We start from the raw sequence: 26,404 nt of genomic DNA, 5'->3' as shown, positions 1-26,404 counted from the left end.
GATTGATTGATTGATTGATTGATTGATTGATTGATTGATTGATTGATTGATTGAGGTCAAATTTTAATTGTTCAATATAAGTATGTATTTACATTTTAATTGGTCATTTACTAATTTGTGATCTGGCTTTTTCACTGAATGTGGGTTTAATCTCAGTAGGCAATCTAGGGTTTATGTAGTTTTGTGTGTGGTAGCCCTGGTCATAAGCAAAGATAATATAAAGGTCAAAGAGGTCGTAAACATAAGTCGATTTTTCCGTTAATTGGACCCACAGCAGCTCAAAGAAAGACCGCATGAGGGGTGAGATTCATCTGATGTAGTGATATCAGGATAGAATTAATTTTAGTCACTATTTTAATTTTTATTCTTTGCACAAGTATTTCTGTACAGGTCACCCCGTGTGGGTGGGAGACGCAGATGAATACATCCACGGTATCTCCTGCCTGTCATAAGAGGCGACACCCCTTGTGTGTGAGGGATGAAAATGAAGAATACACCCACGGTATCCCCTGCCTGACGTAAGAAGCGACAAAAAGGGGTGATGTAGGCGCGGAAATGGATTGTGGTTTTGATACCATGTGTTGGACTCCTGTGGATGGGGTGGGGGGGTGCGGCTGAATACATCCACAGGTAATCCCTGCTTATCGTAGAGGGCGACTAAAAGGGGACATTGTGTCCATCAGTCTCCCCTATTTTTTAGGGTTAGTTTTAGACCGATTTAAAATTCTTGATGTGTTTACTGCTTGGGGATGGGCCTCTTACGTGTGCGACTGCACTCGAAAGCCTGACGGTGTCCCAGAAGTCCAATTGGGTGGGAGCGCCATTTGCCCGCACAGTAGTATCCGCCTGACAATGCAGGTCCCCGCACAGTCAAACGCCAGGACATATTACCGTATTATTAATTATTTTTTAATTGTTTATCTATACTTATTAATATGTATACACTATGGAGTATGTGAATGTCGTTCATCTATATCATCTGATGGCTAGGCAGGCCTCAGTTTTTGGAAATGAGACAAAGTCTCTTGTAGTGCATTGGCACTGCCGATGGCTGCAAGTAGCCTCCACAGTGGCCTCCACGGTACGCACTAGCCACACGTCTTGGTTGGTGTGCTATTTACCAACTGATAAGCCCAACTTAGTACACTGGGGCGAAATGCTGGTAACCAGGAATGAGTTAGCTGGAAAATTTATAATGTCCCATAACGGACCAACTATATTGGTATTCTATCAGGTTCGTCGTTTACTTCATCACCAATGAAGATCACTGCGCCCAACGAGGTTGTTGCTCCTGTGAGCAAATCCGCAAAGAGTAAAAGCTCGAAGGTGGGACTCCTACTCGACAGAACGAAATTATGCTAACCGGGCTTCCGATGGCGTTGGTATTTTTGTTCGTTCTGATACCTACAGCAAAGGCATTCCACTAAGGGCAAGCTGGAGGCAGTAGTGGTACAAGTTCCACTGCTTGTCATGGCAACAATGTATAATGTTTATTTTCCACCAGGCCAGCCTCTTAATATAAATGATGTAATTGATCTTATAGATCAGCTCCCACCTCCCTTCCTCTTATTGGATGATTGTAATGTCCATCACCCATTATGGGGCTCTGAAATGATTTGCGCAGGGGAAGGAAGTTGGAACAGTTAGTAAGAGAGCTGGATTTATGCATTTTGACTCAGGGGACCAAAACATTTCAGCATAGCATACAGCAACTTCTCCCGCATTGACGTTAGTCTTTGCAGCCGAGCTCTCATTCCCTTGCTTTGGTGGGATGCACACGATGACCTCTGTAACAGTGACCATATCCCTGTTATTCTTACTTTCCTGAAACAGAAATCCATTGAGGCTCCTCCCCAATGGATCGTTAAACGTGCTGATTGGCCAAAGTTCACACCACTAGCTGTCTTTAATGATGCAAACAGCTGGAGCATAGGCGACGATATAACTTATATCACACACGTTATTCTTGCTGCTGCTGAGGAGTCCATTCCAACCTTTTCAGGGAATCCTCGATGAAAACTCATTCCTTGGTGGAATGAAGAAATTGCAGCAGCTATAAAAGAACAATAGCACGCTCATTAGCGCTATTGTAGCCAGCTTACTGTGGTCAACTTTTAACATTTTAAAAACTCCACGTTTAGGTGGAGTTTTTATTCGGCAGAGTAAGAAAGCTTCATAGGAGAGATATGTGTTGTCTATGACATCACATATACCAACATCTCAAGTGTAAACTTAACTTCTATGTATTTCGGATGTACTGGGAATTTCCATTGCAGGCAGTGTCGTCACTGATCCACCCATGTTTGCTAACCATCTAGCAAGCCATTTTGCAGATGTGTCTGGTTCCGGGAATTACCATCGTGATTTCCTGGCTGTGAAGCAAGAGGCAGGACGTCATCATCTCAGTTTTCCCACTCAAGTTTCTGATGACTATAATGTGTCCTTTATGGAGTGGGTACTCCGCAGTGCCTTGGCACTTCGCAAGGACACGTCTCCCGGACAAGATAATGTCCATACCACATGATGAAATACCTCAGCAAGGGTAGTCTCTTATATCTCCTTGGGTATTCAACCAAATGTGGATAGAATGTGAGTTTATGTCACAGTGGCAACAGGAAAGAGTAATTCCTCTCCTCAAGCCTGACAAAAATCTTAAATATGTAGGAAGTTACAGACCTGTTTGTCTGTCTGTATACCGAGATCAATAGCTGCAGTCGCTTAAGTGCGGCCAGTATCCAGTAATCGGGAGATAGTGGGTTCGAACCCCACTGTCGGCAGCCCTGAAGATGGTTTTCCGTGGTTTCCCATTGTCACACCAGGCAAATGCTGGGTCTGTACCTTAATTAAGGCCACGGCCGCTTCTTTCCCATTCCTAGGCCTTTTCTATCCCATCGTCACCATAAGACATATCTGTGTCGGTGCGACGTAAAGCAAATAGCAACAAATGTCTGTCTGTGTAAACTATTTGAGAGGATGGTGAATCGCCGACTTGTGTGGTGTTCGGAGAAAAGAGGACTTTTGCCCAAGTGCCAACGTGGTTTTTCAACCTTCCTGCTCCTCCACTGATGCTTTGTATGCCTGGAGAACTCTATCCAGAATGCATTTCTCTGAAAACAGCATTTAGTGACTGTTTTCTTTGACGTAGAAAAGGCATCCTTTCAGTCCTGTATCATTGAAGAATGAAGATGACAAGGTAACTTGCAGATTATTATTGCAAATTTTTTCTCCCTCTATCTAGTCCATGTCCAAGTAGGGAGGGCATATTCGCAATATCATGTTCAAGGAAAATAGAGACCCACAGGGATCAGTTCTCAGTGCCACCCTCTTCGCGATTGCCAAAAACGTAGCTACTGCTGGTTCAGCAATAATACCATCGCTATATGTTGATGCCTCCTCTGCGAACCATGTGACCTTGCTGCGGTGGGGAGGCTTGTGTGTCCCAATGATGCAGATAGCCGAGCCACAGGTGCAACCATATCGGATGGGTATCTGTTGAGAGACCAGACTAACGAATGGTTCATCGAAAGGGGGGTAGCAGCCTTTCGGTAGCTGCAAGGGTGGCAGTCCAGATGATTGACTAATACGGCCTTGTAATAATACTCAAGATGGCTTAGATGTGTTGATACTGCTACACGGCTGAAAGCAACGGGAAACTACAGCCGTAACTAACTCCCGAGGACATGCAGCTCTCTCTGTATGAATGATGTACTGATGATGGCTTCCTCTCGGGTAAAATATTCCGGAGGTAAACTAGTCCCCCATTCGGATCTCCGGGTGGGGACTACACGAGAGGGGGCGATCATCAGGAAGATCGATACTGACATTCTGCGAGTTGGAGCGTGGAATGTTAGAAGTTTGAATCGTTGTGGTAGGTTAGAGAATCTGAAAAGGGAGATGGATAGGCTAAAGTTAGATGTAGTTGGTATAAGTGAAGTACGTTGGCAGGAAGAACAAGATTTTTGGTCAGACGACTACCGAATTATCAATACGAAATCAAACAGGGGAAATACAGGAGTTGGTTTAATAATGAATAAGAAAATAGGGCAGCGGGTAAGCTACTATGACCAGCATAGTGAAAGAATTATTGTCGTCAAGATAGACACCAAACCAATGCCCATTACAATAGTGCAGGTCTATATGCCTACTAGTTCAGCGGATGATGAAGAAATCGAAAGAATATACAAGGAGATAGAAGATTTAATACAATATGTAAAAGGTGACAAGAATCTAATTGTGATGGGAGACTGGAATGCAGTGGTAGGCCAAGGAAGAGAAGGTAGTACAGTAGGAGAATTTGGATTGGGACAAAGGAACGAAAGAGGAAGTCGGCTGGTTGAATTCTGCACTGATCATAATTTAGTCCTTGCCAATAATTGGTTCAAACACCACAAACGACGGCTGTATTTGTGGACGAGACCTGGAGACACTGGAAGGTATCAAATAGACTTCATTATGATTAGGCAGAGATTCAGAAACCAGGTGTTGGATTGCAAAACTTTCCCAGGAGCAGACGTGGACTCTGACCACAACTTGTTGGTCATGACATGCCATCTGAAGTTGAAGAAATTGAAGAAAGGAAAGAATGCAAAAAGATGGGATCTAGACAAGTTGAAAGAAAAGAGTGTGAGGGATTGTTTCAAGGAACATGTTGCACAAGGACTAAATGAAAAGGCTGAAGGAAACACTATAGAGGAAGAGTGGAGAGTCATAAAAAATGAAGTCAGTAGGGCTGCTGAAGAAATGTTAGGAAGGAAGAAAAGATCAACTAAGAATCAGTGGATAACTCAGGAGACACTACACCTGATTGATGAACGACGAAAATACAAGAATGCTAGAAATGAAGAGGGCAGAAAAGAATACAGGCGATTAAAGAATCAAGTGGATAGAAAGTGCAAGGTAGCTAAGGAAGAATGGCTGAAGGAGAAGTGCAAGGATGTCGACGGCTGTATGATCCTGGGAAAGGTAGATGCTGCATACAGGAAAATCAAGGAAACCTTTGGAGAAAGGAAATCTAGGTGTATGAATATTAAGAGCTCAGATGGAAAGCCACTTCAAGGGAAAGAAGACAAAGCAGAAAGATGGCAGGAGCATATCCAACAGTTGTATCAAGGTAAAGATGTAGATAATTTGGTTCTGGAACATGAAGAGGCTGTTGATGCTGATGAAATGGGAGACCCAATTTTGAGGTCAGAGTTTGACAGAGCTGTGAGTGACCTCAATAGGAACAAGGCACCTGGAATTGATGAAATTCCCTCTGAATTACTGACTGCCTTAGGAGAAACCAGCATGGCAAGGTTATTTCATTTAGTGTGCAAGATGTATGAGACAGGAGAAGTCCCATCTGATTTTCGGAAGAATGTTGTTATACCTATTCCCAAGAAAGCCGGTGCTGACAGGTGTGAAAACTACCGCACCATTAGTTTAGTATCTCATGCCTGCAAAATTTTAACATGTATTATTTACAGAAGAATGGAAAAACAAGTTGAAGCTGAGTTGGGAGAAGATCAATTTGGCTTCAGAAGAAATGTAGGAACACGTGAAGCAATTCTGACTTTACGTCTGATCTTAGAGGATCGAATCAAGAAGGACAAGCCCACGTACATGGCATTTGCAGATCTAGAAAAGGCATTCGATAATGTTGATTGGACCTAGCTATTTATGATTCTGAAGATGATGGGATCAGTTACCGAGAACGAAGAATTATCTACAATCTGTATAAAAATCAGTCTGCAGTGATAAGAATCGAGGGCTTTGAAAAAGAAGCAGTAATCCAGAAAGGAGTGAGTCAAGGCTGCAGTTTGTCCCCCCCCCCCTCCTTTTCAATGTTTACATAGAACAGGCAGTAAAGGAAATCAAAGAGAAATTTGGAAAGGGAATCACAGTCCAAGGAGAGGAAATCAAAACCTTGAGATTTACCGATGATATTGTTATTTTATCTGAGACTGCAGAAGATCTCGAGAAGTTGCTGAATTGTATGGATGAAGTCTTGGGTAAGGAGTACAAGGTGAAAATAAATAAGTCCAAAACAAAAGTAATGGAGTGCAGTCGAACGAAGGCAGGTGATGTAGGAAATATCAGATTAGGAAATGAAGTCTTAAAGGAAGTAGATGAATATTGTTACTTGGGTAGTAAAATAACTAACGATGGCAGAAGTAAGGAGGACATAAAATGCAGACTAGCACAAGCAAGGAAGAGCTTCCTTAAGAAAAGGAATTTGCTCACTTCAAACATTGATATCGGAATTAGAAAGATGTTTTTGAAGACTTTCGTGTGGAGCTTGGCATTGTATGGAAGTGAAACATGGACAATAACTAGCTCAGAAAGAAAGAGAATAGAAGCTTTTGAAATGTGGTGTTACAGAAGAATGCTGAAGGTGAGATGGATAGATTGAATCACGAATGAAGAGATACTGAATCGAATTGGTGAGAGTAGATCCATTTGGCTAAATTTGACGAGAAGAAGAGATAGAATGATAGGACACATCTTAAGACACCCAGGACTTATTCAGTTAGTTTTGGAAGGAAGTGTAGGTGGTAAGAACGTAGGGGTAGACCAAGTTATGAATATGACAAGCAGATTAGAGCAGATGTAGGTTGCAATAGTTACGTAGAAATGAAAAAGTTAGCACAGGATAAGGTGGCATGGAGAGCTGCATCAAACCAGTCTATGGACTGATGACTCAAACAACATATGTAGACGATTTTGCTCTGCATTTTAGCTCCCAAAATATGGCAGTCGCAGGGTGACAATTACAACAAGCTATTAGGGGAGTGGAACAGTGGTCCTTAGAACATGGCTTTCAGTTTTCAACTGCAAAGACCTCTGTTGTCCCCTTCTGCCGGAAGCGCACTCTTCATCCCCATCTTAATCTATATTTAGGGTGTGTCGCTCTTCCTGTAGTTGACACTTGCTGATTTCTTGGGTTCCTTTTTGATAGTAAATTATCGTGGGAGCCACATGTTCGTCAGGTAAAAGCCAAATGCACTAAGAAACTAAATATTTTGAAGTTTCTTAGCGGCTCTACTCTGGGGACAGACTATAGGGCACACATTTTATTTGTGTTAGACTACGGCAGTGCAGCATATGGATCAGCCAGGCAAAGCATCCTTGCAAGACTGAGTAGCAACGACCACAGTGGAGTTAGGTTGGTAATAGGAGCATACCGCACAAACCACATTGGTAGCATTCTCGCTGAATCTGCTGTGCCGCCTTTACACCTGAGGCACCAACAAATTCTCTTGTCCTATATTCCAAATTTGCAACATATGGCACTTAACCCAAGCTATCCCTGCATACTCCATAATGGAAACTGTCCGCTGTACGCTGCTTATCCACACGCTTGGATAGCAGTCACAGATTGTTTGATGTACTTTCGGCTCCTTGTCTTGTCAAACGACCAAGTAGGTACCTCCCATGCAAATTAAGTACTGTTGGGGTCATTAAAGAACAAGAGTTGGCCAATGGATGTCAGATAAGATAAATGAAAGTGTGAAGCCTGTTCCAAGTAAGTGGAAGCAATGCTAGGGCTCAGTAGGATAACATGACGACCTGAAATTATCCTGGACACTGGCTCAAAAGAGAATCTGGACCCCTCTATTTATCGGAGGGTTTACCTGACTGTTGTTAGCCAGTATCCAGATTCAGTAGTTGTTTACACGGATGGTTCGAGGGAGAAGTGAAAGTAGGCTGTGCGTTTGTTGGTGACAATAACAAGTTTCTTTTTCCTCTACCAGAAGCCCGTAGTGTGTCACAGCAGAGCTCTGTGTTATCTTTGAAGCTCTCTGCAGTATGCGCTGTCTTATGAACGCCAGAACTTTCTGCTGTGTACTGACTCCTTGAACTTGCTACAATCTATTAATGTATGTTTCCCTCGGCATCCTCTGGTGCAGCGGACCCAGGACCAGCTGGCCGGGTGTTTGGATGCTAACACCAAAATTACGTTCATGTGGCTTCCAAGTCACAGGGGTGTAGAGAGAAACGAGTTAGCTGATACGGCTGCCAAGGAGGTGTCACATTGTCCCCCGTTGCCTTACAAGGTTCCAGTGAGTGATATTATTTTGTTCTCAGCTGAAACATTTGGTTATGTCTTATTGGAAGATGGAGTGGCAGGCCAGCCTTCTCCCAAATAAGCTGAGAGCGATAAAAGGAACTACGAAGGTATGGAAGACTTCCTTCCAGGCTTCTCGGAGGGAAGCAGTGGTATTATGTCATTTTCAGATTGGCTACGGTATAGTAACGCACTATTATTTACTGAAAGGAGAAACCCCTCTGGTGTGTACTTGCGGTGATCATCTTACCGTCTTGTTTTTCTTTGCCATGTTTCTTTCTTCAGTTGTATGCTTTACTCTATCATTCCACCAGCTTGTTTCTAGGCCATACAAATTAAGTAGTGTTGGAGTCCGAAAAGATCAAGAGTTGGCCAATGGATGTCAGATAAGATAAATGAAAGTGTGAAGTCTGTTCCAAGTAAGTGGAAGCAATGCTAGGACTCAGCTAAGGGCCCCCTGGTCACCAACCCATGCTCCCTGGGATTCCCCTTATGACAGGCAATGGATACTGAGGATATATTTTACCACCTCACTTATAGGGGGTCTTTCCTTTCTTGTTGAAACAGTTGTCATATTTCATTATTTCACTTTCTCATAACAAAATTTGAATAACTCTTTATCTGCATTTTAAATCTTCGTCGCTGTTGTGTTATGTGACCTCTTTGTATTGAGATATCAATTATGGCAAATATCTTACTATTGTGGATGTTGGGTTTTGTGTAATATAAAATAAACCAGTTGGCCCTAAGAGTGCTGGTCGATTTTCAAGACATTGTTCAATTCATGACATTATCAAAAAAGTTTTTACATCTATCAGTGTCCCTTCTGTCCTAGAACTGAGTAGAATTAGTTGCACAGATGGAAACCATCCTGATGGTCTGACTTTAGTCCCATGGAACAAAGTCAGATCTCTCCTGTAGGATGTCACGTGTGTCCATACTTTAGCACCACCTCATTTGCTTCACACTTGCAAGGCTGCTGGTTCTGCTGCAGAATTGGCCATGCTCAACAAAAGGGCGAAATACAGAGCAGTAACGGACAACTACATCTTTGTGGTATTCGCAGTCGAAATGATGGGGACTTGGTGTCATGGGCTAAAAGTCTGATTTCAGATATTGGCAAACAATTATCAGCAAATACTATAGTTCATTAACTGATATGTTCAACATTAAATGATGTCAGGTGTTTATTTTATGAGTGATCTTGTTTATAACCTGTCTGAACCATTCAATCAAATGGAAAATACCAATACTTTTTTTATTTTTTTTGCTAGGGGCTTTACGTCGCACCGCCACAGATAGGTCTTATGGCGATGATGGGATAGGATAGACCTAGGAGTTGGAAGGAAGTGGCCAGGGCCTTAATTAAGGTACAGCCCCAGCATTTGCCTGGTGTGAAAATGGGAAACCACGGAAAACCATCTTCAGGGCTGCCGACAGTGGGATTCGAACCCACTATCTCCCGGATGCAAGCTCACAGCCGCGTGCCTCTACGCGCACGGCCAACTCGCCCGGTAAATACCACTACTTGTCAGATGAAAGCTACGGTACCAGTTGTTACCAAGTCCCCCCTCCTGAGATATTTAACTTTAAAGAGCCATCAGATTGGCCTCAATGGATTAGAAGGTATGAACATTTTAAAAGTTTTGTCTGGATTGAAGTGCAAGGATGAGGAGGAACAAATGAGTATGCTATTATATTGTTTGGGGGAGACGAGGGTGAAGGTGTGTTGAAGTCCTTCAGGTTGAATGAGGTGGTTAGTGGCAAGTAAACCCGGTGAGTTGGCCGTGCGGTTAGGGACGCACGACTGTGAGCTTGCATCCAGGAGATAGTGGGTTCAAATCCCACTGTTGGCAGCCCTGAAGATGGTTTTCCGTGGTTCCCATTTTCACACCAGGCAAATACTGGGGCTGTACCTTAATTAAGGCCATGGCTGCTTCCTTCCAACTCCTAGGCCTTTCCTATCCCATCGTCGCCGTAAGACCTATATGCCTCGAAGTCTTAAGACTTCAAAAAATATTGTAATAATATTCGAGATTTAAGACTTTAAAAAATATTGTAATAATATTCGAGACATACGTCATCTTCAATATGGAACCAAAATGAGAATAGTTACTTGTAAGACCTATATGCGTCGGTGCGACGTAGCAAAAAAAAGGTGGCAAGTAGGACAAGGTCAAGACGGAGTTTGAAAAGTTTCTTGGATTTAAGGAAAATATTGTGTATCTATGAGCTAAATTTCTCAAAAGAAAACAGATTAAGGAGGAACCTATAGATTCTTTCATTAATGACCTTTCTGACCAATGGCAGTTTGAAAATTTGAGAGACAGTGTAATTAGAGATCTGATTGGTATAGGTGTCTTAGATCAGGCTCTTTCAGAAAAACTTCATACGATAGACAATCTGGATCTTAATAAGGCTGTACAATTGGCAAGACAGCTTGAAGCAACAGCAGAGAGTCGTTAGAGATACGGAAAGTTATAAAGCTTTGTAGGGGAAAAAAAAAACTAGTCAGTCTTTGGGATAAAAGATAGCCACAAGAGGAAGAGAATGATTTTCTTGGTGAACTGATAGTACTGGAATTGAACTCAGAGTCTTGGAAGCTACCCATAAAAATTGCTGAACAGAAATTAATGTTTAAGCTGGATACTGACACTGACATTACTGATATAGGAACTGATTTTTCTAATAAACTTGGCGTTCAAGTTAGCGAAAACTGATATAAACTTGTTACGGTCTCGCTAAATTGCCTTTAATTGTGAAAGGAGTGACCCAGGTCTTACCAGGTATAAGGATAGGCAGACCTTAGAAGATGTATACGTAGTTCAGAATTAAGCCTGCCCTCTCTTACGCAGAGAGGCACTGTCCAAATTAAACCTAGTCAATTTAAATATAGATGAAGTGGGACTTGATGTCATTAGAAGATTCCATGGAATGTTTAATAACTTGGCACAATGAAAGGAATGGAGTATACAGTAAGGCTGAGTAGTAAAGCTAAACCATTTGCTATAACTGCACCCCACTGTGTGCCAATTCTGTTAAGAGATAGAGTTAAAACGGAGCTGGACAAGATGATTAAGGAGGGGATAATCGAGCCAGTAGAGGAACCTACATCTTGATGTACCCCTATGGTTGTGGTGCCACGCAAAGATGGTAGGGTTCGGATATGGTGGACTACACTTAGCTAAACAAATATGTCCAACAGGAAAGGTGGCAGCTACCCTCAGTTGATGAGTGTCTTGGTGTATTTGAGGGTGGAAATTTTTGTACAAGACTAGACACATCTAATGGCTTCTAGCAGATCCATTTGGACCTCAATAGCTATAAACTCACAACATTTAGAACCCTGTCTGGCAGATTATGTTTTAAGAGGGTCCCCATGGAGATTACATCTGGTTCAGAAGTTTTTCAAAAATATATTCATCAAATATGACAGGGCTTCCAAGGAGTTGTTAATCTTATAGATGATGTACTTGTTGAGGGTGATGATGCAATTCAACTCTGTGAACGAGACTCAACGAATATGGGATTACCCTCAACCCAAATAAATCAGATCTTGGTGTCCGAAAGGTAAAATTCCTAGACCACACACTACAGGACGGTAATATCCTACCTGATACTGAGAAAGTAATGTAATCTAATGTAATGTAATGTACCTCAGTTTCAACAGTATCTTGGAATGGTGAACTGTATAATGAAATTCATCCCGAATCTTTCCGAAATGACCGCCCCTTTGTGGATATTGCTGAACAAGAATCGCCAGTGAGTCTGGACACATGTACAGCAGGAAGCACGGGAGAAGATCAAAGGTATTCTTACATCATCTCTGACTCTAAGGATATACAATATACAAAAAAGGCGTACCTACCAGAGTTACAGCAGATTCTTCTTCTTATGGGCTGGGAGCTATTTTGGAGCAGTTTGATGAAGACTGTTTGATTGCCAGTATGTAATGTGTCAAGATCCCTGACTACTATAGAGCAAAGATATGCCCAAGTTGTCTTAGGGGCTGATGACCTTCAATGTTAGGCCCCTTAAAACAACAAGCATCATCATCAAAGCATGCCCAAGTTGTAAAAGAGGCTTTGGCCTTGACGTAGGATGTGAGAGATTTCAAGCTTATTTATTGGGTGCATCCTTCAAATTAAACACGGGTTACAAGCCGCTGGTAGAGTTATTGGAAAGCAAATAACTAAGTGACGTTCCTATGCAGATACAGAGACCCAGAATGCATCTGTCACATTTTGAATATGTTGTTAAATATATACCAGGCAAATTAATCACTGTTCTCTACTGTCTCTCCCACTTTCTTGGATGTGGCACACATTTCAGAAGACAACAGATGGTTGTAGATAGTATTGTCAAAGCATTGCCATGCTCCTACTCTAAACTCCAAGAAATAAAGCTAGCACAAGATGATGATGATGATGATGCTTGTTGTACAAAGGGGCCTAACATCTAGATCATCAGCCCCTGATGAACACAAAAAGATGATGCTGAATGCAAAAAAAATGCCAGGAATATTCTACATGATAAATGGGGAAAATTGTTGGTGTTCTGGAAACATAGATCAGAGCTGAACATTGTGAAAGGCTTGCTAATGACAGACGTAGATTTTTATCCTGCGAGAGCTTTGACAGGAAATGTTGGTAAAGTTATATTGTGGACACCAGGGACTGGTTAAATGCTGAAGACAGGCCAAGGAGTTGGTGTGGTGGCCAGAATGCTCAAAGTACTTTGAGCATATTGTAGCCAACTGCAGAGTATATTTGGAAAATTGGAAAATACGTAGGATTCCCATGCTGAACCCCTAATGACTGGAGAATTGCCACAACATCTGCAGCAGCAAGTCAGCGGACTTATTGAAACACATTGGCAAATGGTACCTGGTTATTCAAGATTATTACTCGTGTTTCCTAGAGCTGGTGTACATAGACAGTTTGATGTCCCGAGCAGTTACTGTATAGCATGATTGAAAAATGTGTTCACGCATCATGGGGTGTGCCTCTGGTTCTCCATTCAGATGGAGGCACCCAATTCATGTCTGAGGAATCGAAAAGATTTGGTGTACAATACGGGTTTACATTTGAAACCAGATACCCTCATGCAAACGTAGTTACAGAGAAAGCGTTCAATATGATAAAGGGGATTCTTTCGAAATGCAGTGACATCCACCTAGGAACACTCCATTAGAATTGGATCTTTCACCTGATGAGCTGCTGTACGGTAGAAAGCTGTGATCCACTTTACTATTGGCAATGACTTTCCAACAGATATCTCAACAGAAGTTTAACCAGTTTCAAAAGAACGACTTTAGAAATAAAACTGCAAAACAAACAATATTTTGATGAAAGGAATGGGGTGCAAATGCTTCCACTTCTCCAATTCTGAGACAAGGTCTGGATTCAGGACATGAGGTGATACGGAACTGTCGGTAGGAAATCAATGTTACCTCATTCAAATGTGGTCTAAACTCAAGAAGCAAATTCTGTTAGATGTAACAGAAGTTTTCTAGAGCAGGTGAAGCATGATCAGACATCATCAACAATATCAGATCACTGGGCAGTTTTGATACATTAGAGGAAGATGAGCTTTTTCCTTAGGCTGTTGAAGACCAACAGGGGACACCAGAACTTGGGCATCAGGAGGCATCTAACCTAAGAATGAGCACTAGAGTTTGAAGACTGCTGGTCTGGTTTGAAGACTATGAAAATTGAACACACATATATACAGCATTCTATTGATTTATCATCTATTTATTCATTAATAAAAAGGAGAGATTTGTTATGTAACCTCTTTGTATTGCAATAACAATTACAGCAAATATCTTAGTATTTTTGGTGTTGGGTTATGTGTAGTATATACAGATTAAACCAGTTATGTTAAAAGACTATAGTTCATTAACTGATACACTCAACATTACAGTCCCTGTGGAAACTTAAAAGTATAGAAGCATAGTTATCAAGCCAACAGGTTACCACACAAGTTAGAGGCCTTATTACCATATAAATGTGCTTAGTTTTGATAGATGTTTCTGTACTCTACCGGATGCCTCACCTGAGAGTCGTCAGGCCCCTTTTCTCTGGTGTTTTGGAATATATTTTCAATGTTATGTTTGTAATATGTAGAATATAGTCAGTCCAAACAAATAATGCTCATTGGGTATGTCATGCAACGTCCAGTGTCAATGGAGAGCATTGATTTGGTTCTCACTGCAAGAAAAATGTTGTTTAAGGTGTGATTATATGTGCCCAACTGATAGAGCGGCCTAAGATTCGTCAAATGCAATATTCTGTTCAAGGCTCTTTATTAATGGTGACAGTACAACTAGAAGAATTGTTAGCATTTCTGGTAGCGACTGAGTGAGGCTGCTGTATGACAGTAGTGTGGAGACCTCAAGGCTGCGAGACCAGGGAAGTCAAGGGAGGATGACATAAGCAGGATGTGTACCAGTATGACAAGTTCAAGAGGACACAAATGCCAGCTGGGGACGAGCCTCACTCTTACTAAACGCACCGGGCGAGTTGGCCGTGCGCGTAGAGGCGCGCGGCTGTGAGCTTGCATCCGGGAGATAGTTAGTTCAAATCCCACTATCGGCAGCCCTGAAGATGGTTTTCCGTGGTTTCCCATTTTCACACCAGGTAAATGCTGGGGCTCTACCTTAATTGAGGCCACGGCCGCTTCCTTCCAAATCCTAGGCCTTTCCTATCCCATCATCGCCATAAGACCTATCTGTGTCGGTGCGACGTAAAGCCTCTAGCAAACTTACTAAACGCAGTACTGTATGAGGTCATCTCCTTGTGCAATGATACAGGGTACAACATGTACTACATTCCATCAGAAGTAACAGACATGCTTCTGATTATGATTGAGAGTTACTAGTGATACCATACTATAGTGCAGTGTTTAATTGTTGTTATTGTTGTGGATCTTTCTGTCAAGATATTGTAGTTCTTTATTTATATTAAGAGAACTGGCTGAAGTACCCATTACTGACGGGATAATTACTTAGCATGAGCACGATTGTATTTTTGTCCGCCCGTTATGTTGCTCCCCAGATTCTGAGATACATAAGTGGACATGCCTCTGTTTGTCAGCGGTTTATCGTTATGTACTCGCTTCCGTGCTCTTTGTGGCCCTTTGCAATTTAATGAAAATGAAAACCTACAACCTGTTGTCCAGTCAATGACCAGGTCAGGGATGTAATGAATGAATCATGTATAGGCTATTAGTACGATGAGGTCGCCACTCCCAAAGTGATTTATTAATGACTGATATATGAAATGAGAATGGAGAGTGTTGCTGGAATGAAAAATGACAGGGAAAACTAGAGTAGCCGGAGAAAAACCTGTCCCACCTCCACTTTGTCCAGCACAAATCTCACATGGAGAGACAGATTTGAACCACGGTATCCAGCGTTGAGAGGCCGACGCGCTTTGCAGTTTAATATTGTTTTGTATTATTTGCTAATCTTGATTTGATCTCTTCCATCCTATATAAAAGAAAGCCAATTATCGGGTTCCGATTTCGTAGGCCTTCACATCTAGTTTTCTTTTGACTGTGATACTAGGGCATCCAATGAAAAGGGAGTCCTTCTTCTTTCTTTCATTACATTCCTTCATGAATTTTTCTCATTTCGATAGTCATCTTAACAATTTTCCTTGCTGTAGCTAGCTGTAGTACACATGTTATCTAACTCGCTAACTACTTTCCTCCAATATTCAAGCCTGCTGTTTTACGTGGGACGCAGCTGTAATCCCATCCCTTGGAGATGAGTGGCAGCAGAAGAGACAAATCTCATCACAACAGTGGTCAATTTAAAGTAATTGTTGATCAGTTGTATGAGCTTTCGATATTGTAGGCCTTCACATATAGTTTTCTTCCGACTTTGGAATATTACAGCATCTAATGTAAAGGCAGTCCTTCCTTCTTTCATGACTCCCTCTTGTTTTATTTATCAAGCATCAATCCTTTATGTTTCTTTCTCATTTTTATAACCATCTTTACAATTTTGCTTGTCGATATGGACCAATGACCACATGGTTTTATACCTAAAGACAAATAATGACAAAAACCATCGCCAGTTAACACAATTGAACAATATTTTTCATGTTAGCAAATACAGTAGAGACAATACGCGACACTCTGCGAGATATCGAGGGACAGCTATTAGAGATCTCTCTAGTGGATTGACCTAAGAACTACTGATTCTGTCATAAGAGCACGTGTATTTGTGTGTGAAGTTTTTGGTGTTATTTATGCGTTTTCAGTGAGTTGACATAATTAAATAGTAGCATGTGCCTTGATATCTCCTCTCAACATAAGGGGAAAGGTATGTGCTGTGTTTGGGTGCAGTAACTATGAAGTAGAGAAGAATGCGCGGTCTTTCTTCCGTTTCCCTCGTGACAAGAAAATGTAAGTAATATTGTGTTTGCATATATATTCTTCCAGTGACAAAGATATTTTTATAGTACTGGTACTTCATAATCTTCTTACCTGCTCGACCCATATTTTAACTGGCTTAAAATATAATATGCATATTTTATTGTATAGTGCAGCAATTAACCTTCAGTACCGATGTGTTGTTGTAGGTGTGATCTGTGGGTTTGATTTAATTCAGGAAAATACATATGCATATGAGTGTGGCTGGTTGTGTTCCAAGTTACCCCATTTGGAGTGCCATAATGCGTTTTCAAGCACTGAAGAAAATATAGGTGATTTAAGATATGTACATATTTTGTTGAAACAATATGATGATGCAAATTTGCTTTATCCTAATGTAATGGCATTATGGCAAGTATTGCTTATAGGAAAAGTTTGAATGTTTTTGAGGCTAAATTTATAGATTTTCTTTCTGTTAGTAGGCTTCAAATTAAAAGGAAAATTGTCCAGCTCTTAAATGTAAATTCATTGAATCATGTGTGTAAGGAATGTGCCGATATTGTTGTTGACAAGTGTTTTAATATGATGATACAATGCTTTTAAATGTGAAGAAAGAAAAATCTAGCCATGAATGTTCAGGCAGAAATTCTAAAGCTAAAAAAGTAATACATAAATGAAAGATCAAGCCCTTTCACAGCATTCATTCATTTATCCAGAATTGCTTTAGCAACTTTGAAGTTAATATCTTAGTAACATTTTCTTTCTAGATGTAATTTATTTATCCATTTCCGTATATACATTTCCATTGATATTTGAATTTAGCGCGAATTTTCAGGTCAAGCCACTAGGAGCGCCACTTGTGATTTGTCTCCCATTTTAACAAGGCTAAATCCGGAAGTGTCGCATATTGTCTCTACTGTATTTGATGTTAGCAATGCTCGGCGTTGATATGGACTAAGCAAATTCATTAATTCTGTTATCATAGTCAGTGTGTAAAACTGTATGAGATATAATGATAGGAAATTGTATTCTCTCTTAACTTTCGTTACGTAGTGCTTTTAGATAGGTCCAATAATATAGGTATTTAAAAATTAAATTTGAGTTGCCTTCCCCTAAACTACCATTTCATCCAGCGTGAATCAAATTGTTTATAGCCTAGACTGTAGTGCCTTATTCCCTGACTTTATATACCAATTTTCATTAAATTCTGTTCATCCATTTTCTCGTGGTTCTGCATTGATATGGATTTAGCAACAAAGATCAAAATTCATTTATATCTCTGTTATCATAGCCAATATGCTATAAAGGTATAAGACAAATGATCAGAAATGTAATTCTATATAACTTTCATTATGTGGTATTTATCAAAGGACCAATAATAACATAGATACCGGTATTTGAGAATTACGTTTTAGGCCTTCACTTAAACTACCACTTCACTCAGGTTAAATAAAATTATTTATAATATTATCATTTAGATTTTCACGGCCCATATAACTATTAATGATGTATATTTTGGGTTTATGCCGTGTATTGAACTATATAAACACACTCAACGTGTTTCAAAAAGGAAACTTGAGGTTTTCTCCTGATGAAGAAAGGCAAGGTTCCTTTTGAAACGCATTGAATTTTTTATATAGTTCATTACACGGCATAAACCCACAATATACATCATGAATAAAATTATTTATAGCTAGATTGTAGAGCCTCATTACCCGACTTTACATACTGATTTTCATTAAATTCTCTTCAGCCACTTTCCCGTGATGCACGTACATACATACGTACGTACATACATACGTACGTACATACATACATACAGACAGATAGACAGACAGAGATGACGGAAAATTAAAAAGGTGCATTTCCTTAAAAAAAAAAAAAAAAAAAAAGTTGTGGTAATAAAATTAACAGCACCTAAAATGGATGAAACCCCCCGTGGATAAGACCGATACATGAATACCATTCTTTTTAAATTCTGAGCAATGTTCAGACAAAACTCTTACTTTATATATAGGCATATATAGATTATCTTGGCTACCGAATCTACGAGAATGATAGGTGTGAGCTCAGTAATCTTACTCTTTTCCGAGTTGCTGAGAACAAGAATCAGATCGCCTTAATGACAGCTGACAACAAATGAGGATATGGTACAAGAATAATAAGAAAAAGTGGGTTGGAAGGGAGGCAGCTTGATTGTACAGCTGAAATGTACCCAGAATGAGAAGTGAGGCACCTATTTTCTCTTTTTTTAACCGTTTATTCACAGCATGCTCCATTACATGACAGTAATACTACATGCTTTGAGTAATCATATTACAAATGTAACTTAATTTTCTAATTACATGTCACATACATTCTTAATTTAATGGCTGTTATGATGTACATAAGTAAAAAAAAGATATAATAATTAAACAAAACTAAGTTTATAACCTTTTTCCACAGTTATTCAAATACAATTGAATTTGTGAAACTTAAGAACTGTTTAAAACAATTTTTGACTAACGTACTTTTGCTCACTGGCCATGACTCTGTACCTAAAATATTCTTAATTAAAATGCTTCTTTCTCTCTCAAATAATTCACAATGAAATAATAAATGGTCAACAGTTTAATCACTGGCATTGCATGGACATATGAATCTATCTAAAATGTTAAAACTATTAAAATAAGCTCTTAATTTTCCATGACCCATTACCATTGCAGTGTAAATTGGCATTAAATAATATGTTGGGAAAGTCTGTCTATTACACTGCAAAAAAAAAAAAAAAAAAAAAGGATTTTTTTACTGAACCCTTCGTCGTATGATCCCATTCACTCTGCAGTTTTCTTAAGCTCTCATCTCTCAATTCCTTAATCACAACACTTTAAGGAATTTTGCTGTAACACTAATTTCACTGCTGTGCACTGCTTCCTTGGCCAGATGATCTACAACTTTGTTCCCGCAATTCGCAGCGTGGGCCTTAATCCAGGCGAAATTGATTTTCCACTTGTTCCTTTCAAGAATCTTCGCTTTCAACTTGATTTGGTGAATAAGGTAGTTGTAGTTATTACATTTTAATGAGTCTGTTGTTATTTTACTGTCAGTAAATATCTTGGCTTTCTGCGAGATATTTTCCTTTAGTACCGGTACCAATGTTTCAATCAATGAGCTAGAAGGTTTCAGTTGATTCAAGTGCTTTCACAATTGCCAACCGTTCTGCTCAATTATTCGAACATCTTTTATCCAGTTTAAATTTTAACAGCCGTATAAGTTTATTTTCCAGAAATATAGGTACGCATGAACCAACACCAATGACACTCTGTGAATATTTGAAGGGTGTCATTTTCAGATTCGTTGAACTCACTAATTGCGATGTTTTCTGCTAGATGTAATCTATGTTCAATTCCCACTGCAAGGTCTATTATATAAAATTATTTCTTCTCATTTCTTTCATAATACTGTATAATTTTGCGCTCTCTTCTGTTTTAATAACAATAGGTGTCAGTCCTGTAATGATACACAGTGCTTCATTAGATAGGCTATAGTCCGGAAACCTTTCACGACTTTTGATGTTAATAAGCCTTTGCTCTCTTACATAAATTTTCCTGGTGCATTCCTTTTCAGGTGCTCCGTACGGCAGCAGACGTTGTATTCCTCTTTCATATATTACCCATGTGCAGACACATTTTGGGCTATACTAAAATGGGCTTGACCGGGCGAGTTGGCCGTGCGCGTAGAGGCGCGCGGCTGTGAGCTTGCATCCGGGAGATAGTAGGTTCGAATCCCACTATCGGCAGCCCTGAAAATGGTTTTCCATGGTTTCCCATTTTCACACCAGGCAAATGCTGGGGCTGTACCTTAATTAAGGCCACGGCCGCTTCCTTCCAATCCTAGGCCTTTCCTATCCCATCGTCGACATAAGACCTATCTGTGTCGGTGCGACGTAAAGCCCCTAGCAAAAAAAGAAATGAGCTTGAGAGACTGGCGATTTTTCCCACTAAAACACTAGTAAAACAGCCTGTAGGAAAATACAAATTGGGCCATTGTGCCCGATATGGTGGACACAGACCCACACAGCAGTACACAGGTGGTTGCCAATTAGCTAGCCATTTGTAAATGTGGATTGAACTACTCATCGACATTTTTTAAGTACTTTGTTTACGGATGAGTCAACATTTTACAATATAGGCATGCCGAATCATAAACATTGCCACTACTGGGATTCCATCAACATCCACTGGCTGCGTAAGCAAGAAAATCAATACCGATACCAATACTGTGGATTACTGGGGTAGGGTCATCAGAAAGCATGTTATTTGTCCGTAATGTTTTTGAAGGCAGACTGAACAGGAAAATGTATGCTGACTTTCTTTGGAACAGTCTACCCATTCTGCTCAAGGATATAAATTTAAGAATGAAGCGAGTGATGAGGATGCAAAAGGAGAGCACACGCTGCTATTGTACTGTAACTATGCGCCAAACAGTGGAAGATCTCATACCTAACAAAACAATGGAGTTTTACTTTTAGGGGACAATAAAATATTATGGTCAACACAGCTCCATGTGAAACTCGTGAGAAAAAATACTGAATCAGGCAGGCTTTCTCTGTACTTGATAGATCATATGACCTAAGATGAACCATTGCTGGAACGCAGATGAGAAGAAATGGATGGGTTTTTTTGAACACCTAATGAACTATTACAAGTCCATTTCATGACCGTATCAATGTTTAATCAAGAAGTAAGTATAAATAACCACCTAATCGATACTTTACCTAATGAACTGACAAACACAGTGCAATACAACACAAGTAGATCATGGCATTGCCTTTGGTACAATCCATATTGATGATGTAAATATATTACAGTGAATGTGTTTTGGTGATAAATTATTTGATCATTATTTCACTGTTTGAGAGTGTAAAAGTCTTGTTTTTTTCACTCATTAAATACGGTAAATGATTTTTATTAAAGATACTTTCTCTACTTTCTGCTAGGATTTTCTTCATGCTCTTCTATCCCATAATGACTGTCCAAAGCTAATATGGTAGGTGTTATTGTGTTACTGATAAGGAAACTGAAATATCAAGCCATTCTGTGCAAACATCATGACTGCTATTCCGTATTGGGCTGTAGAGAGTGAAATGCATTTATTTCTGCTTCCCCCATTTGGAGGCTGCCAAAAAAGACAAAGATTACATAAAAAGTGGATTGACAACTACCAAGGTCATGTAAAATATGTCTATAAATAATTGGTATATCTATTACTCGGTAAAAAATTGTATCAATCAATTATTTTGCAATCCATGAGGAACTCCTCAAAAGGACAGAGATATAGCTAAGAGTATAAATGATTTCTCACTATTGTTAACAAACCTATCAGGGCTGCTAATCCAATATCCTTAATAAATTGGTTATTCAAATTATGGTGTCTTTTTTTTTTTACAAAAATTGTGAAATATTTGATTAACGATGCTTCTTGCCCCTACCATCAATCCTAGTAATACCTCTATGGAGTCCAGAAGATATTTCTAAGCATAATATGGAATTGTACGTTCATATCTATCACATTTCTCCTCGTGTACATCATGTAGATGTGTAGATGATGTCTCTGTTTTAATTGTGGGGCCTATTATGAACCCATTACTTGAGCCCGGTGGTATAGTTTTCTTGTCAATCCGGCAGCTTGACCCAGTTTGAGACAATCCATGTACCTTCTTGTAGACTGTATAATGCAGTGTCCACCATCTGGCTGACGTATGATGTCGGAGAGCCCGTGTGACGTAAGAGCGCAGAGTGATCGGGTTAAGCGCTTCATTTGCAGAGTGGGACAAAGGGACTGCCTCACTTTGTAGTAGGCACATTCTGTGCCGTACATAGTGGTGTAGTACAGTACAGTACTCCTCACTGGCTAGGATTAAACATTCCTTCACAAATTCACCATCACTGAACGGTTTAAGTTTCTTTACAATTAAATATGAATTTTAAAATCTCAGTCGAACTGCTGACTCACTGATCAAATGCTCACCAGGTTAATTTATCTTTCACTTCTGCAATTACACGCAACCATTCTTCGCCTTGATACTGATGATAATCTGTAGCGTGACACAAACTGTACTGGCGTTGTAAATTATATCTTTTTACATACCGTAGCTTTTCTACAAACTAAACATTTAGCTGTAGCATCCCTAACATTTTCAACAAATACATATAGATCTTCCCATAGAGATAAAAAGGTCGGAGGCATAGATAGCTTGTCGCACTGTGATGTGCTCGGTTCATCCATGCTTATGTAGTGTACTGTACTGTACTTTACCTCTACTATATAACACCACTATGTATCGGTACAGCATGTGCCTACTACAAAGCGAGGCAGTCCCTTCGTCCCACTCTATGACTGAAGCACCTGACCACTCTGCGCTGTTATGTCACACGGACTCTCCGATGTCACACATCAGCCAGTTGGTGGACACTAGTACATTGCGTTCTTCTAAGCGCTTCAACAATCCTAGATCTTATACGATGATGTCATGAATTCCGTAGTGTGTAATTAAATGGACAGGAACCCAAGACTTGACCAAGTGTTTCAATCTCACTGTGGGAGTGCCAACAGTGGTTATTGTCTTGGGACCTGCCAGGTAATTCATGAACTGGAACTACATTTCCTGTCAGTTTTATGACATTTCTCCAGTGGTTTCCTTCAAGTTAGTGTTGAATGCAGTTGAAAACAAGAACAGACACACCCAATTATCCATACCAACTTGCCTTCCTCTTTCTCTCATGCACTTCTTCGTATCAGTACACTTCCTTGCTACATCATCCTCGTCCATCTTCTCTCGTCACACTGTGTACACACTACTGTTTTACAGCAGCCTCAAACAGGTGCTACTGGAAATATTGACTATTTCTCTAGTTATACTGTCACAATCAATAAATACCCTTGAATGGAATATCACTAGTTAGACTAATTTGAGGCCGTTCTATCAATTGGGTATTAAATTTCATAAAATTACACTTTAAACAACATTTGGTTTGCAGTGAGAACCAAAATGACACTTTCAGTTGACACTGGATGTCATATGATGTATCTGATGAGCATTCTTTGTTTTGGACTCTACATACAAATTACAAAAACAAAATTTAAAATATCTTCCAAAAATACCAGAAAAAAGGCACATGATGAATCTTGGGTGAGACATCCAGTATACTCTTGTATTGTTTCCTGCATACTTTTAGGATTTTGTGAAGTCTACTTAATGCAATTCTGGTTAGTTGCTGTCTTAAGTTTTGATGCTAGACTTTTATTGAGGGGCAAGGCTTAAGAAGATAGTGGCTGGTTAAATGGGCTTGCTATATATCCTGGATTATAGTCACCAGTCCTGGTGTCAAGAAGGTACTTTTCAGGACATATACATCCCCGGATTGAATCAAAATTGAAAATAAATACTAGTTTTTGCTTCATGCAACGGGGTATAAAAAACGCATGTACGCAGATATCTGTTGTATATATTACTGAATATTGAAATTTCCTCATCTGAGAATAATAATTTGACAGTCAAAGATCAGTGTGTACACATTTTGGAATTTTTATTGAGAACAATGTAAATGTGTCAGCTTTTTCAGCTGTAGCCTAATTGAATTCACTCTCAGTCTCTCCAGGACTAATGCAGATGCCACGGTTCAGCATATGATTTCATTCATGAATTCATTTTTGATCACTGAAAGGAAAGACAAGACTCTGACATGGGGTTTAAATGACTTTATGACTTTTTGACTTTTTTGGAGATAGTATAGGATCAAAAGAAAAAAAAAAAAAACTTAATTAAACCCATAGTTGCAGCATGTATTCCTATTAGAGAAACCTATGTGGTGAAGGTATGTCCGAATCTTCTTCACTCTGGTCAACAAAATATAAGTTGTTCTTGGCAGTATGCTACATTTATTATTATTATTATTATTATTATTATTATTATTATTATTATTATTATTATTACTGAGCCTCCGTGGCTCAGGCGGCAGCGCACTGGCCTCTCGCGCTGGGTTCCGTGGTTCAAATTCCGCTTACTCCATGTGAGATTTGTGTTGGACAAAGCAGAGGCAGGACAGGTTTTTCTCCAGGTAGGTACTCCAGTTTTCCTTGACATCTTTAATTCCAGCAACACGTTGTGTTGTAAACAAGATAAGGTTTACAAGAACACAACTTATTTATTTGCTTCACAGAGAATTCTACAGTATGTACAGGAATAAAACATAAAATTGTCTTGAAGCAAAGTAGATTATTAATCTTGAGAGAGTTTCTGTTTCTATACACTATGTACACTCTGAATGTATTTACACTCACTGCTATCTTGAAAAGATAGTTCTTGGGAAGATATAGTTCGTGATAGTTGAAAACTATAATTTGCACTAGCATAGATTAGCTAAGAGAGTTCCTTCTAACTTGAAGTGTCCGAGTTCATAAGCTTGTACTAAATGAAAGCTATGTTCACAATTAGAGAATCTAACGTGTGTGTCGGAGCTTGAGTGAGCTTGGGGATGTGCGGCATACAACATCGGGGCTCGACATGGATGAAGGAACGGGAAAGTGGAGTAGTGACCTGAGGTGAAACCTCATACTACCAGAATTCCGTCCACCTGGTCAAGACACATTTTTAAGAGGAGTAGCCTCCGTGTTCGACGTTCAGTGTATTCTGGAGCAGGACACTGGGGAGAATCCTCATAAGTGACAGACAGGGAGCTCCTTATATACTGCACACGACGTAACAGACATGCGCACTAAAGACTGCGCATCGAGTCTCGAATGATCCACGCTTGCGTGCGTGCGGCTGGCTGGCGCTGAGCAAAGAGAGCGGAGGACATACAACACTCTCCAATATCATTATTTCATTTCATCTGTCGTTCACTGTCACTGGGACACAGTGTTGGAGAAGTTGGTGGAAAGATCAAAGAAAGTGGGAAAGAACCATATTTGCCCCTAACCGGCAACAGCTGGATATAGGGAAATTATGATGATGATTCATCAATCATTGCCCCAGAGGAGTGCAACAGGCTTCGGCAGCCGGCAAAATTCCTATGTTCGCTGGTAGATGGGGTTTCATTCATTGCATTCCCGACCCGATCAAATGACTGGAAACAGGTCGTGGATTTTTATTTTTCATTATTATATTATTATTATTATTATTATTATTATTATTATTATTATTATTAAATTAGTAACTACCAATAACATTTTAACAGTGAAAAAATTTGTTTAAATTAAGTTATCTATAGAATGTGGAATAACAGTTTTATTTATGGATATTTTTCACACTGTTTTTCGTAAAAATAGTGCTGGGTCAGAAGCTCAGTTCCGGGGTGATGACAAGTTAACGCTTACAGAATGAAATTAGGGAAATTAGAGGTTCCGGGTAAAACCCTGCCCCAGCTCCCTTTTCTCCAGTACAGAGGCACGAAGATGTAAATATGACTTCCGACGGTACAAAACAACGAGATCAACGTAGCAGCGACAACATGAATTATTAACAAATGCTGAAAATAGCCCGTAGAAAACGCCAATGTTTCTGTTAACACGGAGAGCATGAAAGGATGACGGTAACGACAGCGAGCTCTATACCGAGATCAACGGGTAACAATAACAAATTATTATGATCATGATCATGTTCGATATTTCACTCCTCATTTTGGAGTTGGTCTTGGCGCCGCCATCGGTTTTTGCGGTTTCCGTATAACCACATAAATTGTGTATTTGAGTATCCAAACAACCTCCGGGCTGATGACATGGCAGACAGACAAACAGACCGATAGTGTGCCAGGGAAATTTTGTAAGTGTTCTATTGGTTCTATTTATGCAGACAGACCGATAGTGTGCCAGGGAAGTTTTATATGTGTTCTATTTATATTATGTCTATAATAATAATATTAATAATATTTTCTTCAAAAGAAGACAGCGTGAATGACCACAAGGATCCTGAATTTTTACAATTTAGGCGATGAT

At 39.8% G+C, this 26,404-nt stretch overlaps 1 protein-coding gene across 2 annotated transcripts in view; it reads left to right on the top strand.

The window, feature by feature from the left end:
* The first annotated feature begins 219 nt into the window (after nt 1–219).
* Nucleotides 220–26,404, top strand: part of Gtpx (Glutathione peroxidase homolog with thioredoxin peroxidase activity) — an 84,005-nt gene continuing 57,820 nt past the window's right edge. Inside the window, exon 1 of one of the 2 annotated variants that reach the window (XM_067145069.2) lies at nt 220–300. In XM_067145069.2, the coding sequence (XP_067001170.1) occupies nt 294–300 (7 nt within the window). In that variant the 5' untranslated portion in view covers nt 220–293. The remainder of the gene's footprint in view (nt 301–26,404) is intronic. The other variant, XM_067145067.2, reaches the window with a different exon arrangement.

Source organism: Anabrus simplex, chromosome 4 (genome assembly GCF_040414725.1).
Source record: "Anabrus simplex isolate iqAnaSimp1 chromosome 4, ASM4041472v1, whole genome shotgun sequence".
Taxonomy (NCBI): Eukaryota; Metazoa; Arthropoda; class Insecta; order Orthoptera; family Tettigoniidae; genus Anabrus; species Anabrus simplex.
Note: the sequence above shows the minus strand (reverse complement) of the source record. Positions and strands in the feature narration are given on the sequence as shown.